Source organism: Branchiostoma floridae, chromosome 12 (genome assembly GCF_000003815.2).
Source record: "Branchiostoma floridae strain S238N-H82 chromosome 12, Bfl_VNyyK, whole genome shotgun sequence".
Taxonomy (NCBI): Eukaryota; Metazoa; Chordata; class Leptocardii; order Amphioxiformes; family Branchiostomatidae; genus Branchiostoma; species Branchiostoma floridae.
The window spans coordinates 3,547,350-3,567,342 of NC_049990.1; the positions used below are offsets into that span (position 1 = coordinate 3,547,350).

The 19,993-nt window shown below is 41.4% G+C and overlaps 2 protein-coding genes across 2 annotated transcripts; both read left to right on the forward strand.

Moving 5' to 3' along the window:
• Nucleotides 1-1,998: 1,998 nt before the first annotated feature.
• Nucleotides 1,999-11,404, forward strand: LOC118428138 (ubiquitin-fold modifier-conjugating enzyme 1). Its single transcript, XM_035838122.1, has 6 exons — nucleotides 1,999-2,187; nucleotides 2,721-2,788; nucleotides 3,892-3,955; nucleotides 6,812-6,888; nucleotides 9,670-9,760; nucleotides 11,006-11,404. Exons 1-6 carry the CDS (start codon nucleotides 2,065-2,067, stop codon nucleotides 11,090-11,092), a joined length of 510 nt encoding a protein of 169 aa, XP_035694015.1. The 5' UTR covers nucleotides 1,999-2,064; the 3' UTR covers nucleotides 11,093-11,404.
• A 1,554-nt stretch (nucleotides 11,405-12,958) lies between these two features.
• Nucleotides 12,959-19,991, forward strand: LOC118428013. The gene is made up of 11 exons (XM_035837978.1): nucleotides 12,959-13,267; nucleotides 14,468-14,580; nucleotides 14,903-15,040; nucleotides 15,400-15,555; nucleotides 15,846-15,996; nucleotides 16,268-16,370; nucleotides 17,063-17,228; nucleotides 17,930-18,096; nucleotides 18,672-18,814; nucleotides 19,292-19,452; nucleotides 19,908-19,991. The coding sequence occupies exons 1-11, from the start codon at nucleotides 13,177-13,179 to the stop codon at nucleotides 19,989-19,991; spliced, it is 1,473 nt and encodes a 490-aa protein (XP_035693871.1). The 5' UTR covers nucleotides 12,959-13,176.
• The last annotated feature ends 2 nt before the right edge of the window (nucleotides 19,992-19,993 follow it).

Genomic DNA, 19,993 nt, shown 5'->3' on the forward strand with positions numbered 1-19,993 from the left:
TTTATACTGGATTCGCGATAAGTAGAGGACACATTGTATCTCGTGCGCAAAAAGCGGGGGCTTGGCCTTTGCAAAATGTTCAACACGGCGACGTCTGACCTTATATCTGACCTTAAATCGTTTGCACATTAACTACCGTGACCTTTGACGTTCTAAGGTTTCAAACCGTTTTGCAGACATGCATGACACCTAGAGAGACGGGACACTGCTTTGCCTGGCATCCAGTAGTCTCCAAGCAGACGTGTCAGCTGGATAAAAAGATAGAAGAATTTGGCAAAATAATTAAGTTACTATGGGATTTCAGTCAGACTCAAGTTTGCAGTCTATCCAGCTGGACAGTTCACTCCTAGGCCAGTAAATACCTACTAGACTTTTATTCCTAACTTGGCCAAATTCCCCTTTTACCATTCGGCCAGGCCGGAGGGGAAAGATAATGGTTTTTGTTCTGTTTCTAGATTTTCCTCTTCTTCGTCCAAAAACAAATAAAGTCCATGTGACTTGGACTAAATGACAAGTTACTGGAAAAGCACCAGACATCCTTCTATGAAAGTAATGTGGTTACAGTCAATAGAGAGCTGGGCTGCCCGGCAAGGTCAACGACCTCGAGTATCAGCTGTTACACACGGAGCAGAAAAAGGTTAGGAAAACCATAAAAACGCTGAGTACTTCGACGAGGTGTGAGGTATTTGATATCTTAGCTTGTAATATGCATTTTGTATTTGATTTGTATACTTTTGTATTGTAGTCATCTCTGTCGCTTAGGTTCCTTTTTGCGTAGACAACTTTCATAGTCTGTATAGACTGACAGAGAGAGAGAGAGCGAGAGAGAGAGAAAGAGAGAGAGAGAGAGAGAGAGAGAATATACAAAATGTACCACAACGTCCTCTAATTTACAAAGTCTTTACATGACTTATGTTTGAATGTTCGTGAAGTACAATCCCGTACCATCACTACAAATCCTTGCCATCTTGATTCTAAATATTTAGCAAGCTTATCCTCTCGTATACAGAAGTAGGTTATATAACCTCTTTGGTATACATAAGATCTGTCTTAGCATTTGCCAACGTTGGTTTAAGACTATGACATTGGCCCGACCAAAATCTTTTTGTACGGCAACAGGGAATATTATGTAAGAGACACTATTTGAAGAGGATTTGTGATCAAAATGTGTCGATGGGAAGTGGACCAAAGTAAAGAGTAAACGTTAAGGCCATGTTGATTTGATTATATGGATGGCATCCACTGGGCAAACCTAATGCGCGCGTGCGAATAAAAAAAAGTTTTGCCAAAAAAAAAGTTATTTTCATTGTGGATTCTAAGTGACAAATTAACAAATGACACACACAGAGTATAGTTGTAAAGTTTAAACTTTGTTCCAACACACAAAAAAAGAAGAACTTACTATGAATTTTCGGTCAAGCACGTTCTTTTGTGTTGGAACAAAGTTTAAAATTTACAACTATAGATTCTACCAACACGGATGAGCTTTCATTCGGACATACATTTTATTCGGAGTATGGTAAACCAAATAATAGTCTTCTTTTTGTTCTTTCACATTTCTTCTTTGATCTTTGAAATGATTTTTTTTTTGGCATTCCATAACGTTACCCGTTTTCCGACATCTTTTGCAATCTACGGCAAATATTTGCTCATTTCACGGCTTCTTTTCTATTCTATTCTACATTCTACTTGGCATCTTTGCACGTTTTACAGTATGGTCGTTTTTTTTTCTTTGGAAACGGCGGAAAATTGTTGCACGCGCAATACAATCAAATCAACATGGCTTATTATCAACTTCGGAAGTCAAAGCCAACCTGTTTAGAAATAGCCAACTCTAGTATAACAGTAGAATATTGTTCATAACTGTCCATTGTCACTTGTATATCTACCATGTGTATACCATGTAGTTGCAATACGCCCCTGGGCACGAACTTGCAAATAAACTTCTTTTATAAGTTCTTCTATTATCCTGAGGTAGCACGCTCGTCCCCAGGATACTGTGCGCACGGTACCCTGGGGACGTGCCTGACCCGGAAGTGTAATGACGCAATCGGACCCGGGAAAATGGTGGACGCCGCAACCAAGAAAACTCTAAGTAACATTCCTCTTCTCAAGACGAAAGCCGGGCCTCGAGACCGAGATCTCTGGGTCCAGAGGCTTAAGGAAGAGTATCAGGCACTCATTCAGGTACTTAAGTATGATTTTAAGACGTTCTATGCAATGGTATGAAACACGGAAGTAGCTAAGCATATGGTATCATGCTTTGCCCCCCCCCCCCCCTTCCCCTACGCATTCTTGATAAGTTTCTCGGGAAAACAAGTACCATATGTTGACGGTAATATCATTCCGTATACCTGTGTCAGTCACATTAACATTTATATACTCGTATATGCAATATAAGTATACCCTGCATAGTGATATAAAAGTCGTCATAGTCAAAATTTAACTAAGGAGGTTAAAATCAATTGATTTAACATACACAGATATGGAAATCATTGAACATTTGATTAATTTCATCCTGAAATTGTATGATTTTACGTTGGACGTCTTCAGCTTAAATTTCAATATTCTAAAAACATATGTATACACACACATACACGCACATGCACACACACACACGCACACACACGCACACACATACACACACACACACACACACATACACACACACACACAGTTTATTTCAAAGCTGTTGTTTAATCTATCTCTTTGTTCCAAAGTATGTAGAAAACAACAAGAAGGAAGACAATGACTGGTTCCGACTGGAGTCCAACAAGGAGGGGACAAGGTGAGCTATTGACAAAAATACAATTTAAAGAGAATAAAGCCTATAGACTTAACTAATGCTAGTTCACCTTTATCCGTGGGGTAACCTATATTCGATGTTTTTCAAAACAGCACATTTAGGGATATCAAGTTGACGAACCGTTCATTCAAACTGTAATATTTTCAAAATACACCACTTTGAACTCACATTTTGTCCGCATGATAGCCCTAAATACGCTGATTTTGAAAACAGGGGATAAAGGTTACCCCGCAGATAAAGGTGTACTAGCGTTACATCAACGGAATCTTCCCAGGCTTTGACTTTTCCATTTCATGAAGATATTTCATGTATTCTAATTCCATGTGTTATAAGAAGTATGTCCACTCATGGGTACCCTAAGAATGCCAACTTTTCACCATACATTTTAAAAATCTGTTGCTGTTGTCTCTCTAACCGCTTCAGTTTGTCAGTATATGGTCACATGTGCTTTCCCTCTCTTCCTTCTCTCTTTGTGCTTCCAAACACGTTTCACACTCGCTGCTTTTTCCAATTGGTCGGCTTTTGCACACTGTAGGCGGTATCAATTCAAACTTCCTTTCTCCTATCACTTTTGTCGTCTGTTCTCATTTGTAGTTCTCACTCTCTTCTTATAAAAATCTCATCACCGTAAAAACTAAAGGGCCAGGACCCCCATTCCACACCATTCTCAGATTGTTCACTTCTCTACCTGGCCATTACCATCACACTGAGATATAATCCTGGCTTGAACCCTGTAGTCTCTTCTTTGCAAAGGAGGACTACAAGACAATTAATCTTGAATGAATGAGTGAATGGTTTATTTGTTGCACAACACAACTTCAGTAAAAAACATTTGGCAGCCCACAGGCTGAATTGCACGTTTTTTTCCCATCAATTCCCTAATACATGGAGTTAAAAACTATCAGATGAATTACACTCATACACAATAAAACTAAGTATCTTTTAAAACTTTATATTAACACATCATATATTGGCAAGAGACGGAAACATGCACAACATCTTGGCTTCATAGGGATGAATACCAATGCAACCCGATTAAACTAGTAATATTCTCATGTACAATACTGTTCTACTATGTCTCACAGGTGGTTTGGGAAGTGTTGGCACTACCAGGACCTCATGAAGTACGAGTTTGAGATTGAGTTTGACGTAAGTGACCTAATATGACCGTGTGATGTTAGCTACATAGCCACAAGAAATGTATATATAGACTTATAGATGTATAAGAGGGATCTTCCATGATCGGGAAGAGTGGAAGAGACGATGCTCTCAACTGGCAGGCCCTAAAGCCTACCTGGGGAAGATGTAAGATGTAAGTAAGATGTATAAGACTCATTAGGACTTGTGATGTAAACTGTATGTCTGACCCTTGCCTCTTCCCTCATAACCTCATTAAAAAGTGGCCTGCAGGCCGATTTGAGCTTTCATGAATAAACAAAGGTTCAAACAGACGAAAACAAACACATACCCCAATAACAATACTACATGTAAAAGGGTATATAAGGTGGACCTTTAATCACAAATTGGAAAAGTGTGAAGCTAGTTCACCTTTATCTTAACCCTCATTGTTTCTAAAATGGGTACATACAAAATATTGCAGCTTGAAACCACTATCCGTCGACTTGGTATCCCTAAATACTACTCTCCAAGCAGAGGTTAGGCTCCGGCTGTTTTTTTAACGTTTTTTTAGTCGTTTTTATCGGGCTTTCTATTTTGTCATTTTTGTTCGCTGTGTCCGGCCTTTGACACAGCTAAGATATCATTAAAAATAGAAAGCCCGATAAAAACGACTAAAAAAAAACGTTAAAAAACAGCCTGAGCCTAACCTCTGCTTGGAGAGTACCTAAATACCATTTTTAGATTTTAGGGTAATAGAGGTGAACTATACCAGCATTAGTTTTATTGGAAGTGTCCTTTTCTGTACAAGGTGCACACGTTTCTAATTGCGACAGCACTTGCTTCTCTTTGAACAGGTTATAACCATCCAGAGTGCAGTCTGAAAGTCTGAGTGAAGTCATAGTAAAATAATGAATGGCAGGATGTATATAATGTACATATAAGTTGGTAGGAAGTACACTAAATGGTGATCAGTCAAACATTTACATGTTACTGTCATGATGCGTTATCTATAGTATGTCATTTAGAGTTTGTAGACCCTTTCGCTGATCGATTTATGTGTTTTGACCGATGTAAAGGATTTCTACTGCAGCTGGCTTACTTTCAATCATCATACTTTACTCCACCTCAGCAGCTTTAAGTTTAAAAGGTAGCACTTGCAGCCTGTCCCAATTCAGAAATAACAAAGCTGTCAGCAGCCTTTGTAATGCATGAAGGCAGTTTGTTGAAAATTTCCCTCGACCTACTTACCTACTTACCTGGATACCTGGACCCAATCCTTGCACTTTCAATCAAAAATGCCCATTTTTTTATTCAACAGTACTAGTGATCTGGGGCGTTTGTGTTCAAGGAATCTGATTCTCAGTGAGCGTTCTGTCTCGCCAATTTAGGATTCTTTGCAAGTCCCCTGCCTTGTAGTTCCCTGACATGAAATGTGGTATACAACGCTGCATTTCACTTCTCTTCGGGTTTTGTCCTTTAGTGCCTTGAGAAGCCGTCGCAGTGTGTTAGTAGGTTTCAAGCAGACTGTTGTCAAGCATTCTCGTTATCCTCAGCCCTGATTAAATATCAGTGTCCTCTGATTACTTGTGCATGTACCTTTCAGTTCACACTAGCTCCAGTACCTGGAAAGACAAACTTGTTGGGAGTTCAGTGCTGAGAAGAAGTACAATTGACCTATATATAATATACGTGTGTTACATTAGGCAAGTGGCACACAACAGGAAAATAGCTAACCCAACAAGTCTGTGAGGACCTTTTAGTTTTAAGGCCATTTTTGGCTGGAATGTTGCTGTTGTCTGGTCAATCACTGTGCAGCAGGGCTCTAGCCAGCTCGACATTTTTTTCCGTCAGCCAATTCCCATTGTCGCGAAAACACGATTCCAGGAGTTAGAGAGACTGAACTGAGACCTTGAAAAACGGGTTTTAATGAGATTATCGTATGCGAAAGGGCACCGACACACATTATCAACAATCATAACAATAGCAAAACAAGCAGTGTGTGGTTTTGACGGCCGTGGACGGCGTCCCCAAGCAGCCTGTAGCTTCCACCAAGGAGCTTTTATCAGATTTTTGTCCGTCAAAGTTGACGGATTGGTTTTAAAATTTTTCCGTCACACGCAGCAAATTTCCGTCAATTGACGGAAAAACGGACGCTGGCTAGAGCCCTGCTGTGCAGTTCTTGGAGATTGGCCAATGTTCACAGGTCACCCCGTTCAATGTAAAACTGTAGACTGTCAAGTCAGAAATAGACCGGATTCTCCAGCAATTTTGAAATTCGGCTAATTTCTGGTAATGCACAACTTCAGCCCAAGGTTATTGACAGTGTGATGATGGTTTGCAGATGGACCTGAATTGTGCAATTTCTGCCTCTAAACTTTGATGTACAGTATTTCAAAGGTCTCCACCCTGTGACCTATAGACTGAGACAATTGTTATACATAAAGTCAGTGACCAATGTGGTCATGCAAGGTCTAAAAGGACATGTTCAGGGTCGTAGGCCAATGTTTGCAGGACACCAAGCCCCATTCAGTGTAAAAGGGTAGATTATGAGGCTAAAAATATACTAGATTATCTGGTAATTTGCAACATTCTGGTGATCTTGCAAGGGAACTAACAGATAAACACATGCAATAACATAAAAATGTAAAAATATCTATCTGATCATGTACATACTACATGTACATTGTAGTAAATTATCAGGGACGCCTTCAAGCAATTGGCCAAAAAGTAATCTGACGTTTGCATTATAAGAAGATTTTCTTTTCTAAATGGTGAAATCTCTGGAATATGGTGGTAAATTTCAAAAAGCCTGTTTCGTTCCACCTTGTCCAATGAGGACATTTACAAATTGATGATATGTCATCTGTTCTATTGTCCCAATTCCAGATCCCAATCACTTTCCCGACGACAGCACCAGAAATCGCTATTCCTGAACTGGAGGGGAAAACAGCCAAGATGTACAGGTGGGTGGATTTAAGGTTGTTTTTTTTACCAAGGTCCATAATCCCATCGCCGGTTAGTTGCCATTTCACGTAACAAACCAGTTCTTAACAGTCCTTAGCAGGTTTATCAGGTTGAGGCCAGGCAAATGCTAGAAGCTGGGTACAATCCGAATTTGTGTACATGTAAACAGGGAACAGACAAAATCTAGTCTACAATGTACTTTGACAGGTGGTCACTATAGACAGGATTCTTAATGCTTGTATCAATGGGAAAAATCATCTAAGGGACCATGAAAAAGTGTACACATAGGCCAGGCAGTCCTTATGCAGAGGTGGTCACTTGTACAGGTAAAAACAGCGGATAATGTGTGTGGATCAAAGGTTTTTACCAGAACCACTTCACCGGTAAACTGCCATTTGATGGAACACACCAGTTCTTTACTGTCCTTACAAGGTTTATCAGGTCGAGGCCAGGCAACTGTTGGGTACAGTCAGAACCTGTGTAGTCAAAACTGCACAAGAGGACTACTTTTGGACCAATAATTTGAATCTGGCCTATGGGACAGGTGCTCTATAGACTATAGACAGGATTGTATTGATGGAAAAAAATTATCTAAGGTCCACCAAGAAATGGTCACATTTCCAGGTAGTCCTTATGTAGAGGTGGCCATCTGTACAAGTAAAAACAGCGGATAATGTGTGTGGATCAAAGGTTTTTATCAGAATACTGTCACCGGTAAGCTGCCATTTGATGGAACACACCAGTTCTTAACTGTCCTTAGCATGTTTATAAGATTGAGGCCAGGCAAATGCTAGAAGTTGGGTACAGTCATAACTTGTGTACAGTCGAAAATCCACAAGAACCACTCTTGGGACCAATAATTTCAATCTGGCCTATGTGGACAGGTGGTCACTATAGACAGAAATCTCATTGTTTGGGGGAGTGGGAAAAATCATCCAAGGTACCACCAAAAAGTGGTCACATTGGCCAGGTGGTACTTATATGTAGAGGTGGCTACTTGTACAGGTAAAAACAGCGGATAATGTGTGAGGATCAAAGGTTTTTACCAGAACCACGTCACCGGTAAGCTGCCATTTCATATAACACACCAGTTCTTTACTGTCCTTAGCAGGCTAATTTAAGTTATTTGGTTGAGGCCAGGCAAAAGCTAGAAGATCGTACAGTCAAAACTATGGTTTAACTACCCAAGAAGACCACTCGGGACTGACAAAATCTAGTCTACAATGTAAATGGACAGGTGGTCACTATAGACAGGAGTCTTAATGCTTGTATCAATGGGAAAAATTATCTAAAGGAAACACCAAGAAATTAAGTCACATAGGCCAGGCGGTCCTTATGCAGAGGTGGTCATCTGTACAGGTAAAAACAGAGGATAATGTGTGAGGATCAAAGGTTTTTATCAGAACACTGTCACCGGTAAGCCACCATTTGATGTAACTCACCAGTTCTTTACTGTCCTTACAAGGTTTATCAGGTCGAGGCCAGGCAACTGTTGGGTACAGTCAGAACCTGTGTAGTCAAAACTGCACAAGAAGACTACTTTTGGACCAATAATTTGAATCTGGCCTATGGGACAGGTGCTCTATAGACAGGATTGTATTGATGGAAAAAAATTATCTAAGGTCCACCAAGAAATGGTCACATTTCCAGGCAGTCCTTATGTAGAGGTGGCCATCTGTACAAGTAAAAACAGCGGATAATGTGTGTGGATCAAAGGTTTTTACCAGAACCACTTCACCGGTAAGCTGCCATTTGATGGAACACACCAGTTCTTTACTGTCCTTAGCAGGCTTTTCATAGCCTGGAATCCAGTCGTGTTGTGCTTTGGTCGCTCTGCTTCCTTGCGAACACGTCTGGCATTCGTTAGCATTGGAACGATTGGTCCTTACGTCACTAATGCGGGAAAGATAGAAGTAGTGTTCCGTTCGATTACGAACTGTAAACATGATTCTGTGTGTTCGATTTCCACCTTGGTGGTGCTTCGCGAAGGGGGCTTGGAGCCAACAGCCAATCAGAAATCGCGCACATAAAGTGTGCGAATATTCAAATGCGGATCGTTCCAATGCTAACGAATGCCAGACGTACTGGCAGGAGCAGAGCGACCAACGCACAGTACGGCTGGATTCCAGGCTAGGCTTTTCACGACGATGCCAGACAACTGTAGGGTACAATCAGAACTTGTGCACAGTAAAAACAGGACAGGGAGATCTAGACCTCTCTGGGGACCATACTTTACTAGTAAATTTGGCCTATGTGGACATGTGGTCACTATAGACAAGAATCTCATTGCTTGGGGGAGTGGGAAAAATCATCCATGGTACCACCAAAACGTGGTCACACTAGCCATGTGGTCCTAATATGCTGCTTAAGGTGGTCATCTGTACAGGTAAAAACAGCGGATAATGTGTGTGGATCAAAGGTTTTTACCAGAACCACTTCAACGGTAAGCTGCCATTTCATGTAACACACCAGTTCTTTAGGGTCCTTAGCAGGCTTATGGTTTGTGAACTGTTAGAAAGAAGGTATAATCAGAAAACAGCACTTCCTTGTAAGTTGTAATATGTAACAAAAAAGCCCAGCCCATAATTTAAGTCTATTTTTTATTTTGCGATATGGAATGATATTTTGGCATATGTAAACCACAGTATCAGTGGTGAACCACTCATACCCAAGTTGTATTTACATAATTAACGTTAATATTCATAGAGCTACTTTAAATACATTCAAGAAGCTGTTTTAAGATCTGAAATTAAAGTTGTTGTTGTTGTTGTGTTCTCCAGGGGAGGAAAGATTTGCCTGACGGACCATTTCAAGCCGCTGTGGGGAAGGAACGTCCCAAAGTTCGGTATAGCGCACGCCATGGCGTTAGGGGTAGGTTCTGATTTTCTGTGATACTAATGCACTGGTCACAACCATTTGAAGGATTCTGAAAGATACAGTACATATAATTTCAACCAGTGGCCAGATTGATGCTTGCCATTTGGAATACCATTCTTCCCCAATGAAATTTTAAGTTGTACCTTGTTTTCGAGCTTAATTCAGTTTGGATAATTGATCAAAATATACTTCACTCTTGTTATCCTTGGACCAGTAAGCCCCAAAACGTGTGCACACCTGCTGTTATAACCTGTTCATTTTCTAATCAGTCCAAGATCTGGTCCACTGACTTTTTTCAGGTCCAGGTTTGTTGAAATGGTCCAACAAGAAAAAAGGATACCCACCCCTATTGATGCATGTCCATTATAACAAGACACATTACTGACTATATATAAAAGACTTGCATTTTGCAAATTGGCAACATCTTTACACAAAGGCCACATGCAGTTCACAGTGAAATCCATGACCTTTCTTACCATTAGATATTTATAGGTCAGCCATTTTGGTTGAATTCTGGTAACCTTGTGCCATAAGTTCATTTCCCCCTTTTCTTGGGTCATGGGGGTGCTGTACATATACAGTCATTGTGTCAATTATCTACAAATGTATGTGTGTTAATGGCTGGATTCCTACAAAGTTCCTTTCTGTATGTTTTTGCAGCACATTCAGTTAAGTTCAAGGTACATATGGGGAAGTGACATCTTTTACTCAGTCATTAAACCTAAAGTTCAGGACATACACCGGACAGAAACAGTAACAATAGGTTGTGAGCAAAGTTTCAATCATTTAGGGAAGTTTCAGTTTTACTCCCACACATGCAATGACTGCCATATTCGGCTTACCATTGGTCCCCATCTTTTGGAGGCTTTTACGTTTTTATTGTATCAAAGAAAGGTTTGAAGTTGGCAAGTTTGCATTTCTTTTAGTCAGTGTGACCAAGGAGGTTAAAGAAAGACTTTCTTTAACCTCCTTGGTGTGACTATGATATAGTACCAAGTTAAAACTTTTTTTCCAAGAATCCAACACAAAAATTAGAGCATCAAATTTTGACTACTGTAATTATAATTCTGTGGTCTTCCTAAGAATTCAATTGACCAGTAACATAATACTTTGCAGACATGTGATGTCAGTAATCGGTCAGAAGTGCCGTAAGATTCTACTGCCTAACTTTTCTGTGATTGTTGCATGTATATCGTGAACTTTTACCAAGGGTTAACCATGTTTTTTCCCCTCATCCAGCTCGGACCATGGCTAGCAGTGGAGATTCCTGACCTGATTTCTAAGGGGCTCGTGCAACATAAAGATGATCAACAACAACAGAAGTAGACGTCACCATAACTTTATAATGTCAAAACGCGCAGTAATACATAAATTCTGATATTATGTCTATTTTGTAAGTTTTCTTATGTTAGCCCCCTCATTACACATGTTATTGCCACTTTTATGACTTGTTTTTAAGTTCAAAACACTGGCAGTAATAGATAGATTCTGATATTATGTCTATTTCTTATCTGAACTTATCCCCCTTTTTACACCTGTAATTATCACTTCATTGTAGTCCTACCAGCCTGCTACTTACAGAGAATCTCTTATGTACTATATATACATGTATCATGTCTTCTACAAGATAATGTTAACTAGTCATGATTTTTACCTCCATGAAATGTCATGGAGGTTATATTTTCTGTAATGTGTCTCTGTCTGTGAACAAGATTACTCAAGAACGGCTGGATGGATTTGTTTCATTCTTGTTGTGTTGGTAGGGTGTGATGAAAGCTCGAATCAATGAGATTTTGGGCGCCGTATCTGTCGTTATAATTGATGTAATAATATCAGAAATCACCCCTATATCTGCGATATATTGGAACAGGCATCGTGCTTTAAGTGTTTGTTAACGGGCTTAGCTCCAATCAGATAACCATAACAGTAATACTCTCAAATACAACTGACCATCAACATACATAACATCCACAAAAAGCAATGAATATTTCATGGAGGTATGAGGTCCCCGAACTCTATTTACAAGCTACTTTGTGAGTCTGTTACCAGAATAGACCTTCCAAGAACGAAGCATGTTTACATCAATTTTGGAACTATGTTGACAGTCGACAATAAAAACATGAACACAAAAAGTTCCTCTGTGATGTTAACTGACATAGAAGAAGTTCTTTTAAAATTTGTAACGTTACTCAATAGCTCTTACCAAGGACGTTGCTCTTACCAACAAGCTTTCAGTCCTCTGACCTAATCTCCAAGCAGATCTTGTGGTGGCATAAGATAGTATCAAAAGCTGGGGAAGGAGTGCAGCTGACAGAGGAGTTTTATTCCACCGTGAAGGAATGAAACTATTCTGCCGGCTAAACTTTTCCAGCTTATGATACTATCTTATGCCACCACAAGATCTGCTTGGAGATTACTCTGACCCTTCTCAAGTTCAAATGAAGCCTAAGTCACATGGCATGATCTGAAAGGAAGGGTGACATCAGTAATGGATCAAAGGGGCCCGGCAGTAAGTATTGGCCCCTGTCTCGGTTGAGGGTTCTAATGTAGCTTATACTTGTTAATGTAGATAACCTTATTCACTCCTCGACCCGCAACCCCACATCCAAAGCAAGTGAAATAAATTAATAAATATTACAATACAATAATGCGGATTCTTTTGTCTCCGCCAGACTGTATGCAGCATGTTCTGTATATGCTGGACCCTCTTGGATACAGTAGAAGCCGCACACCCCATTTGCCAGTGCATTTCGTTCAATTATCCAAATGGTGCAACAAAGCGAAGATATTAAGCTGGATCCCACCAGCATGGGATTTTGTGCAATAAAAGAAGTTTGCATTTATCCTACTGTATTTGGAAATCAACTTATATGTTGAAGGGGCAACTCAGTTGTCATAGTATGCAATAAATAAGTGATTATTGTTTATTTCCCAAAAAGCTACACGTATGAAAGATGCTGAAGGAAAACGACAATTATTAACAATGAGATATTCACCAGTCACCGCAGATCACCACACTCCAATATGTTGGACGTAGAAAATCATCACTCCCCACACCCCTCTACTCTAGTTTTGGTACATTCCTACCTTGGAAATTGAATAGCTGGGACACAAATTGGCTGCTATGTTCAGTCACACTTCGTACATTCACAAAGTAGCGCTTCCTGTGGATAGATATGGCTAGATTGGCATTCTAAGATTTTTAACGAGTTTCAAAGTGAATTGTTACTAAGATGCAGTGTTACTCTAATAGCTTTGAACCCTTAGGTGATTAAATGAGTGTAATTCTGACTACGAATCGTTCCGATCCGAATAAGATGCTAGCAACAACCTAGTAGTTTCGCACGAAAATCAAAGCGTGGACTCTTCTCGACGAAAAGTAGCGAATAAACCAGACTCAAGAGGCGGAAATGGAAGGACGACAGCCTTCTCAAGATGCTAGAGCATCTCCGGTACAGCTACTTCTCAAAACGGAGGACCCCTTTGACCTGAATTTGACAGGTAAAGACTGCGAAAAAAAATTATGCTAGCACATGGCGTCTAGTCTTCAACCAAGTGTTGCAAAATTTATATAATAATAATAATAATAATCACCAGGTGTATTTTGCCAGCCAGTAGGTACCCATTATGAGTAATGAGGCTGATTAACGTGGTATATCGAATCGGATAGAACCTTTCGCTATTCTTAGAGCTTCAATTCGCTGATTTGTAACTGTTTTCAGAAAATACAAGAGTAAAAGGTAAGAATATATGTATAAAAGTTTATTGATAGGGGCTTTTCCCTTGTCATATGTTGACCGAGCTTCAGCGACGTTGTTGTTTTGATTTTGGACAGAAGTGGGGAAAGCCCCACGCGTTGCTCTCACGTTGCGTAGATTCAAAACAGATGTTCACCCCATCTCCCGATCTCTCCTCCTCATTCTCTCAGTCTCACCCCTGTCTCTCTCTCTTTCTTCTATATACTGGTCAGTTTGTTTTTGTGACCAGTATTTTTACAGAGTCCTATGAACCTGGGAAAGTTAGAAAGTCAAGTTGCAAATTATCCAGTTTCCACAAAACAAAGATGTCTACTCTACTCTACTCTATAATGTCCACCCCAAAGAGATTTAACTCTTGAACTTTATCATGTATATTTGTCCTGATCTTTCCAAGATTCTATGTGAACGTAGTGAACTTGTTTAATTCACCGTTAATTGTAGCTGAATTTACCACAAGGCTTATAATGTCAGGATCCCCCATGCATACTGTCTTAACTGAATCGACCGGGGTTCGATTCCCGTTGTTGGAACCAGTGAAACAACTAGAGAGGCGAGTAGGAACAGAAAGAAGCAAATCCTGACTCCCTGGATTTGAACCCGCGCCGATCCGGGACCACAAGATCACAAGCCCAGACACTTAACTGTTCGGCAAGAAGGCTTAAAGCCGCTTGGCATGGTCAGATTAGCAGTTTAGCAGTCCTCGATCCCCACTGTTATGATTAAACTTTTAAAGTACAGCGGAAGCCAGTTAATTGCACGTCAGATAAACGCACGCTTCGGTCAATTGCACAGAATCCCCAAATCCTGTGGTGGTGCGGTCATACTGGGTAACTTCGCATTATTGCACACACCAGATAATTGCACAGAATTCGCTGGCCAATTGGGTGTGCAATTAAGCGGCTTTCACTGTATTACAAAATGAATGCTCTTAATTTAACCCAAGACAGCCGCCCGTCCGTGGGAGACTGGGGTCTGGACGCTGCAGGAGTCTTCTTCCTACCTGTCACCTGGGACAGGAGTTACACGCACCTGTGCAGCATCTTCACAGCTTTCAAGGTCTGGAGACACAGCTTAAGATTGCGAAAGTGAAAGTTCACATATCTTAAGATAACAAAAGGGAAAGTTCACTTGTTTTAAGATAGCAAAAGTGAAAGTTCATTTATCTTAAGATGCCCATACAGGCCATACTAGATCTAGTAGATGGCAAACATTTTTCTGCAGGTTACTCTAGAAGATTAAGATCTTTAGAGTTTCTCTGTTATCATTCTACCCCCATGCCAATTTCTTTCATTTGACTCAAAAATGTACTTGCCCAGGACAATCGGGGTAGTGGACTTGTCCAACCCTATGGTCTCTGCTTGTTTGTCCTGAATCTTAGGAGGCGACTGGTGATAGGAAGAACCCAAAAGCCAGGCTGGAATTCCCCAGCTCCCTGTCCATAGAAGACCGAGGTGATGTGCAAGGCACTGCAAGGAATTTTGGACTGGGAGCAAACAGCAGTGGAATTGGGAAGGAGGTCTGGTGGCCTTTTGATTAGTCTATGTGTGTGTGTGTGTGTGTGTCTGTGTGTGTGTCTGTACAGTATGTGTGTGTGTTTGTGTGTGTTTGTGTGTGTGCATGGTTGTGTGTGTTTGTGTGTAAGCATGTGTGTGTTTGTGTGTGTGTGTGTATACGCGCTTGTATGTGTGTATGCCCGTGCGCGCATGTGTGTGAGTATGCGCGTGTGCGCGCGCGTGTGTGTGTATGTGCACGTGCATGGGTACAGCAGAATTTTGAAGGGCCCCTGCAGCTTTTTATAAGTGTGGTAATTTAATTCTTTTGTGCTCTCACTGAACTAGTATGGTTCTGTTCCTTAAATCTGCTTTGAAATTGCAGCGTTTCCTGACCATCTACACTTCCTCGAACCAAGCCAAGAAAGCTAAGGACGCTCTGAACAAAGCCCAGAAAGGGAAGCGCCTCACCCCCCAGCAGGAGAAGGAGGCCATGGACATGTGGAGATGCTGGCAGGCTGTCGGTGGGGAGGGCAGGAAGGTACTGTAGCTGCATCTTACAGATGGCTGTCTTCAGCTTTAGATTTTTTTCTGCCCCACTCATTGGGAGTTCATATTGTTAATTTACAATCTATGTTAAATCTGCCATTTTAAGCCTAGGAAAAAACATTTTCATAAATTTTTTTTCTCATCCCAACAAGCAAGTTTCCGTCCCGGGACGGAAGGACAGGTCCTGGAGACAGCACTTATCATATAATATGTACATATGAGCAATTTTCTTAGTTCAAATTCTGGTGGACATGTACCTGTTTGATTTGTGTTTTGCCACAGTTCAGTCAGAAGGAGGTACTTGAGATGGTGTGTACAGGCCAGGTGGACCCGGAGCTGAGAGATGTGTACCCGAGGTGGCTGCGAGCAGGGAAACCTGACAGGAATGTGCCTACAGCCAGACAGGGACCACGGACATCTCAGGAACTCTTTGGTTGTTGTTTTTATTTTATTTTATAGGTCTGGCAGTTTGGCACGAACTTTTCCGTAAACCCTTTTCTGCTAGGAGGAAGAAAGAAAAAGAACACACCAGCAAATACAAAATGTTTTCTCCTTTGGAAAAACATTTAATAACAAAGTTAAAGTTATAGCTTAATGAAGGATAGGCATCCAATTATTAGCATAAGCCAATTAATTGTTAATGTACTGTATGTCCTGTAACAATTGCCCTGTAACAATTTTCTTTTGTTCTGTTTATGTGCTAGATAACATACAGTGGCTGAAACCTGAGTCAGGACAGGTGGGACAGGTGTTTTACAATAAGGTACACCTGTCGGAGTCAGGAGCACCACCAGGTGTGAAAGACAGGTGAGCGACTAAAACTAGCATCATCAGTAGTATTGTACAACAGAATTTAATCTCTCAAGTAATTTAAAAGTTACGTTTTCATTCAACTTATTGCACAAGCAATGTCTTTCACCCAGAATGATACCAGTACATATACATTTACAAGTTATACCTCTGTTACAGGTACAAGAAAGCATACAGTGTATTCAATAATAGAGAAGAAGTTTATTGCAAGTTCGTGCCCGAGGGCAAATTGCAAGTACATGGCATAAACATAGTAGATATATACAAGTAACAATGGACAGTTATGAACAATATTCTACTCTAATACTAGTGTTGGCTATTTCTAAATAGGTTGGGTTTGACTTCTTTTTTGGAAGCAGAGGGAGACGAAAAGACCCACTTTTTCTAAAATTTGTGGGTTCTGCAATTTCAAGAGAAAAGTGGCTTTTTGTTCGTCTGTCAATGTGGGGAAGTTGGGATAAGTCTATATAATAATAGTAGTACATGTAGTTTAGCTGCATCCCTAGTCCTCCCTCCATCTGTCCTTTGGATGGTGGAGTCAGCATCTGTACATTTTGTATGAGCGAGCTTCAGGCATGTAAAAGAGCCCAACACACTTTTTAGAAGAGTAGTGACCAACCCGATGTGCAGCCTTACCTTTAGTGCATAATAACGTATAATAATATGTCACTTGCATGTTCTGTTCCCAGCTATTGGACCCCAGAAGCCAGGGGTTCCACCCGGGTGCTGTCCCATGCGGAGGCAATGCCGACCCACGGCTTAACCCACGCTCTAGTCTGCACCAGTCAAGTGTTGGACTCCTACATTCTCAACTTCTTCCCACCTTCTGTGGCACTCTCTGTCGTCTGCCCTGCTGTAAGTGACTTTTTTTTTACTTTCTCCAAGAAGGTGATGTTTTGGGGTGGGTGTGTCTCTTGTGTGTGTGTGTAACAGGATAACTTGAAAATGCCAAGATGGATTGTCTTGATACTACATACTACATGTAAACCTCTTCCCACCTTCCGTGGCAATCTCTGTCGTGTGCCCTGCTGTGACTTTTTAAAATCAAATTCAAGCCTGGTTTTGCCATCATTTGATAATGAACATTTTCCTATTCAAAGATAAAGGTACACTTGACACAGTTTGCTAACCTATTTTCAGGATGATTTTTGCATGATCATGATAAGGTCACACTTATGTCAATTTCTTGGGTCTTGGATTCAAATGTACCATTCAGGATATAAATCTACCTCAAAATACTCTGTTGTGAGTTTCCTTACTTTCACTGTTAGGTTAGGTTTGGTTTGGTATAGGTTTCCATTAGTGACTGTTATGTCACTATTCTTCCGGGAGTCTGGGTGATTTGTAGATAATCACCAACTCTAGACAGAACAATTTGCACCATCGCACATCGCACCATGGCATGTGTGGTAGGTTCTTTAAAACATGCGTGGGATGTGGCTCTCCCCAAACACTGTAGTGGTCCAGGGCTATGGAAATGGAGATGGGCACTGCCTGATGCACTTCTCGGTGTGAAAGGGACTTTGATTAGCTTTTACTTTCGTTTGTGCCCCCAGGACAGCAGTTCTCCTCCCTTGGCACACAGAACAATGCTACAGTGTCCCCACCACCCAGCAGACAGTACCGTGATGGACTCCCCTTGTGACTGTGCTGATAAGCGTCAGGTGGACGTCATCCACCCCAAAAACTCACGCAGACTCCACGCCAACTTCTGTGTCCTGCGGTAAGGCCAGCAGCATTTGAAACACTGTAGTAGAGCTTAGACAAGCTTAGTCTATAACTTGTTATGCATGCAGACACTTCTAGAGACATCCGTGAATTGCTTTAATCAGGTTGGTACATTAGTGAGTAAAGACACTCTTTCCACACAACCACAACTTTATTTTCACTGATGTTTCAGTGACCGTCTGTCACTTTCCTCAGGGCAAATCTGACTGGTCACATTGTAACTGTACTACATCTGTAAGCAGCAACACTTATTGATGTGGTACAATGTGAACCAGTCAGACTTGCCCTGAGGTCACCAAAACGTTGGTGTAAATAAAGTTGTGGTTGTGTAGAAAGTACTCTTCTAGAGACACTTTTAGTAAACTGTTGATCGGTACGTATGCCTAACTTTCTTCCAACACAAATTGAAAAGTACACACGGATCAAATTGACCACCGTCGCCTTCTTCAGGATCAATACAGATGAGCTTCCATGATAACTGTTCATGGGTGTTTGGTCACAGAAGGTTTCTCTAATGAAAGCATCTCTCTCTCCTGCATTTAGTATAATATCACCCTGTCTACCTCCCAGGTATGAAGCCCATGTGCGGCTGGTGGTGACCTCTGCCCCCTTCAGCGAGCAGGGCTGGACCAGGCAGGGTCAGCTGGGGTGGTTCTGTGACCTTCCCCTCTCCTTTACTCCTGAGGTCACACAACAGGCGGGCTACTGGGCAGGTGGGTGGCTGGTGGTCAGGCTTTTAGCCAGGGATGCGGCCGTGTGTCTTTTGGATGCGCTGTTCTAAAACTGATAAGAAATTGTTAAGAAAATTTGTTTCCCATATACACAAAAAGTAATACAGACATTTGGTAAATAACAGGTACAATCTTCCTTTGCAGTTTGCTCATTAGCTACAGAAAATTGATCAATAATAATGATAATAGAAAACAAGGGACTTATCAAGCCTTGATAAATGATATACATAACAAGGGTAGCAACAAAAAGTATAACTTAGGCCTTGATAGATATTAATATACATAACAAAGGTCATAACTTTTAAATCAAGCCTTGATAGCCAGGGATGCATCCATGTATCTTTTGGATGTGCTGTTTTAGAAATAATAAGAATTTGATGCCCTTCATTTAAGCAAGACCTCCCAAAAGACATAAGAAAATTTCCTTCATTCATGTAACTTCCTGTCCCCCTGCCCCAGCCCTGCGTGACCAGCCCCTGGCCTCAGACCTGGAGTTTATCCTGTGTCAGTTGGGCGTTCCTCAGCAGACGGTCTGGTCGCTCCTGACCGACGCAGACTTTACCGCTGTGTCCGCCTGCGTCCGGCTCATCCCCTGTGTACCAGGCAGGGTCTGGCCTAGGGTAAGTCATCATAGCCTGTGTACCGTCCGGGTAGTAGTTCTCTCTAGTTGGGGGTCCATCAGCAGACTGTCTGGTCACTCCTGGCTGATGCAGACTTCACTGGTGTGTCCACCTGCGTCCGGCTCATACCATGTGTACCGGGCAGGCTCTGGCCCAGGGTAAGTCATCATCATAGCCTGTGTACCATCCAGGTAGTAGTTCTCTCTAGTTGGAGGTCCCTCAGCAGACCGTCTGGTCACTCCAGACTGACGCAGACTTCACTGGTGTGTCCACCTGCGTCCGGCTCATACCATGTGTACCGGGCAGGCTCTGGCCCAGGGTAACCTTTTGTTTATTTGCACAAAAGGATCCATCATATGCAAAGAAATGTATAAAAGGAAAAAAAAACATATGCTGTAGCAGAGAAGAAGCCTACAAGGCTTATGCTAAGCCCTCCTCGTTCAAGCTCTCTTCAGACACAGGACCTCCTGCCTTACATGTACGTGCCATTCAAGAGGACGTACTTAACTGAAGCTTTGTACTCATTTTCACCTGAGTAGAA